This window comes from Leucopleurus acutus (genome assembly GCF_964270905.1).
Source record: "Leucopleurus acutus genome assembly, chromosome: 16".
NCBI lineage: Eukaryota > Metazoa > Chordata > Mammalia > Artiodactyla > Delphinidae > Leucopleurus > Leucopleurus acutus.
In genome coordinates this window covers 16,705,997-16,710,149 of record NC_139158.1, presented here as the reverse complement: position 1 = coordinate 16,710,149, position 4,153 = coordinate 16,705,997, and the positions used below count along the sequence as shown (strand labels likewise).

At 64.4% G+C, this 4,153-nt stretch overlaps 1 protein-coding gene across 1 annotated transcript; it reads left to right on the top strand.

The window, feature by feature from the left end:
• Positions 1–232: 232 nt before the first annotated feature.
• On the top strand, positions 233–3,638 carry SBK1 (SH3 domain binding kinase 1; the record flags this gene model as incomplete). Its single annotated transcript, XM_082856334.1, has 3 exons — positions 233–458; positions 1,886–2,088; positions 2,805–3,638. The coding sequence occupies 3 exons, from the start codon at positions 233–235 to the stop codon at positions 3,636–3,638; spliced, it is 1,263 nt and encodes a 420-aa protein (XP_082712460.1).
• Between the last annotated feature and the right edge of the window lie 515 nt (positions 3,639–4,153).

Sequence of the window (4,153 nt, the reverse complement as noted above, 5' to 3'; positions counted from 1 at the left end):
CAGCGGTACCCAAGTAGGGGCTGGGAGGCAGTGGCTGTGTCTCTGGGGAGTGCTGGCTCAGGCCTGGCCCTGAAGCTTTGGGGGAAAGGTGATGCAGCAAAGATGCCTGTTGCCCCCTCGTGGTCATCTTCGGCCTGGCTTCGGACCCAGCCCTGGGGATCCTGGGCCCTGGGGAGGGAGGAGTAGACCCTGGCTTGATGTCACACTCCATGCCACACACAACAGGGAGAAGATGAGCGTGGGCTGCCCAGAGCCCGAGCCGCCCCACTCCCTGCCCTGCTGTGGGCCAGGGACCGCCCCTGGGCTGGGTGCAGGCGTGCCCCTCCTCACTGAAGACATGCAAGCGCTGACCCTCCGCACGCTGGCCGCAAGCGATGTCACCAAGCACTACGAACTCGTCCGGGAGCTGGGCAAGGGCACCTATGGGAAGGTTGACCTGGTAGCCTACAAAGGCACAGGTGAGTGTCTGCAGGGTGGCCAGCTCTAAGACAGGAGTGGGGACTTGGCTGGGGCTCTCTGTAGGGGCCAGGAGGCAGAGTCAGTGGTCCACGTGGAGAGAATGTGGCCTGAAGTGGCCCAGGGAGGAGGGGACCAGGCAGATGGGACAAGGGAGCAATCTCTGGGCAGAGTGCCCAGACTGGAGGGTGGGCTGCTTTGGGGCCATCCAGAGTGCCTTTGGGACAGCCAAGGGAATGCGCCCGGGGACATCTGGAGTCAGGGGAGAGGTCAGGGCCGGCGGTGGTGTCTGGGGAATCACCAGCGTATCGGTGATAGCAGCCCCCGGGGAGGTGGACCGAGCTGAGGGGGTCCTCGGGAACAGGGCACCATGCTTACAACGGGTGGGAGAGGGCCTTGTGAGGTCAGTGTGGCCGTCTCCATTTCTCAGGTCACTGAGGACTCTGAGACCCAGAGAGATTCAGTCACTCAGCCAAGGTCGTGCAGCTACAGAGGGTGTGAGCTAGAATGAGACCCCAGTAATCAGCTCCAGGGCCTTCTTGCTTAACCCCTGAACTTGATGCCTTCCCCACAGTGTAGGCTCACAGCAGTGCCCACACAGCCAGTCAGGGACAGGGACTGCATGAGCGCCCACAGCTGCACACAGAGGAGACAGGGACAACAGGAGGAGTACTGGACATGGGGTCACCTGAGCTTTGCTACTTGCTTGCTGTGTGACCTCGGGCAAGTGACTTAACCTCTCTGTGCCTAGGTTTCCTCCTTTGTAAAATAGGGTAGCATTAATGCCCAGCTGATAGGGTCCTAATGAAGAGTGAGCTGTGCACATGAAGTGCAGAAGGCAGACCTGTGATGTGTAAGTGCTCTGTGGACACACACGTGTGTCACACAGCTATGTACCCAGGTGGCTACAGATGCCTGCTCAAGCTCAGAGTCAGGGACGTGCGCCTTGCAGGTCCTCATCTCTCCGTGTCTAGTGCCTTCTTATTTATTCATCCATTTAAGAAACATCTGTTGAGTACCTACTACGCATCAGACTGTTATGTCGGCACTGGAGACACAGCAGCAAACAAGACAAAGGTTCCTGCACTCAGGGAGCAGCCTTCTAGGTGGGCGAGACAGACAGATAAATAGGTACACAGTGTGCCAGGAAGAAAATGAGAGGGTGGAGGAAGCAACAGGCCCTCCTCATCAAGGGCTTCAGGCTGGGCATGGAGGACCCAGGCTGACCCCTGACTTGTGGCATGGCCTTTGACAAGTTCCTTCCCCTCTCTGGGCCTCAGTCTCCTACCTGTGAGATGAGGAGAGTCACACCTGCTGGGGCCATCATTGTGCACTGTGGCTGGGGCAGGCTGTGCAGACAGGCACGGGTGTGTGAGGTGCGGGGGTACAGGGAGAGGGGTCTTCACCACTGTCACTGTCACCTGGCCAGGCACAAAGATGGCACTGAAGTTTGTGAACAAGAGCAAAACTAAGCTGAAGAACTTCCTGCGGGAGGTGAGCGTCACCAACAGCCTCTCCTCCAGCCCCTTCATTATCAAGGTCTTCGACGTAGTGTTTGAGACCGAGGACTGCTACGTCTTTGCTCAGGAGTATGCACCTGCCGGGGACCTGTTTGACATCATTCCTCCTCAGGTACGTGGGTGGTGGCTGAGGAAGGGGAGACTGTCTTCTGGGTCCCCGGAGTAGGAGAGTCGAGGAGGAGTCAGGCGCCTCCCGACTTAATCGTTTATTAGGCGCCTACTGTATGTCATTCACTGTTTGGAGGGCTGGGGATACACAGCAAACAAGACGAGGTCCTGCTCTGGTGCTAGAGGGGGAAACAGACACTCCACAGTCAGCCAGATGATGCACTGAGATGAGGAGCAGCCCCCTCCTCCGCAGTTGCATAGCAACAGGTGGGGACCCAAGAGGGGAGGTGGCAGGGCCACCAGAGGAGGTGCCCTGGAGTGGGGAGAGTGCCCGGGGGGACTCCAGGCACATGGTTTTGCAGTCGGCCAGGGTGAAACTGCTCTGCCGCTTGCTGGGTAAGTGACAAGGCCTCGGTGTAAGGGAAACGGGCATGTAACGTGCTGCGGAGTTGAGTCGGGCGGGATAGGTCGCTTAGCAAAGCACCTGGCGCAGTGTAGGCGCTCTGGACAGTTGTTGCGGGAAATGCGGGAAGGTGAGGAAGGTGGGAAACCACGGGGCCAGGGAGGGAGCCTGGGATGAGGGAGGGTGGCTGGCACCGGATCTGCCCAGGAAAGGGACCCTGAGGGAGTTCAGGTGAGCGGTGGCGGGGACGGGAAGGAGAGGACTGGGCTGGAGCCGCCCGGCGCCCCTGATCGGCTCTCCCGTCTGGCCGGCCGCAGGTGGGGCTCCCCGAGGACACGGTGAAGCGCTGTGTGCAGCAGCTGGGCCTGGCGCTGGACTTCATGCACGGCCGGCAGCTGGTGCACCGCGACATCAAGCCCGAGAACGTGCTGCTCTTCGACCGCGAGTGCCGCCGCGTGAAGCTGGCCGACTTCGGCATGACGCGGCGCGTGGGCTGCCGCGTGAAGCGGGTCAGCGGCACCATCCCGTACACGGCGCCCGAGGTGTGCCAGGCGGGCCGCGCCGACGGCTTCGCGGTGGACACGGGTGTGGACGTGTGGGCCTTCGGCGTGCTCATCTTCTGCGTGCTCACCGGCAACTTCCCGTGGGAGGCGGCCTCGGGCGCCGACGCCTTCTTCGAGGAGTTTGTGCGCTGGCAGCGGGGCCGCCTGCCGGGGCTGCCGTCGCAGTGGCGCCGCTTCACCGAGCCGGCGCTGCGCATGTTCCAGCGGCTCCTGGCCCTGGAGCCCGAGCGCCGCGGGCCGGCCAAGGAGGTCTTCCGCTTCCTCAAGCACGAGCTCACGTCCGAGCTGCGGCGCCGGCCCTCGCACCGCGCGCGCAAGCCCGCCGGGGACCGCCCGCCGGCCGCGGGGCCGCTGCGCCTCGAGGCGCCCGGGCCGCTCAAGCGGACGGTGCTGACCGAGAGCGGCAGCGGCTCCCGGCCCGCGGCCCCCGCCGTTGGGCCCGGGCCCGGGCCCGCGCCCGTCCCCGTGCCGGTCCCCGTGCCCGAGCCCGGTCTGGCTCCCCCGGGGCCCCCCGGCAGGACCGACGGCCGCCCAGACAAGAGCAAAGGGCAGGTGGTGCTGGCCACGGCCATCGAGATCTGCGTCTGAGCCGCCCCCGCCGCCCTCGGGCCCGGGGCGCCGTGCAGCAGCCAGGCCGGGGCGCGGGAAGACGCCCTGGGCCGAACCGGCCAGCCCCCCGCGGCGGCAGAAGGGAGTAGTGGTAGACGCCCGGCCCGCGGCGGGCTGGTGAGATCGCCACCAAAAGGAGCCAAGCCCCCCAGGCCCGAGGATTCAGAGGCCCCCTGACACCAGGAGCAAGGGAGCTTGCCGGCAGACTTCCCACACCTCCCTGAGCCCTGGAACCCTGACTAGTTGCTCCCGGCCCTTTGCACCCCCTGGCAGATCCTGCAGGCCCGCCCCTGGTCCTGCCCTCCCGGCCTCCCCGCCCCCCACCCCCACCCTGGGCACGAAAAGGGGCTGAAGTGCTGGGGCAGAGAAGGGCCTTAGGGCCCCTGGGCACTGGCTGGGAGGAGGGAGATGAGCTGAGGGCGGGGGCGTCGCTCAGCGGCCACCTGCCCCTTTCCTGGGAGGCTGGAGGGGAGGGACCAGGCCCCCTGCAAAAT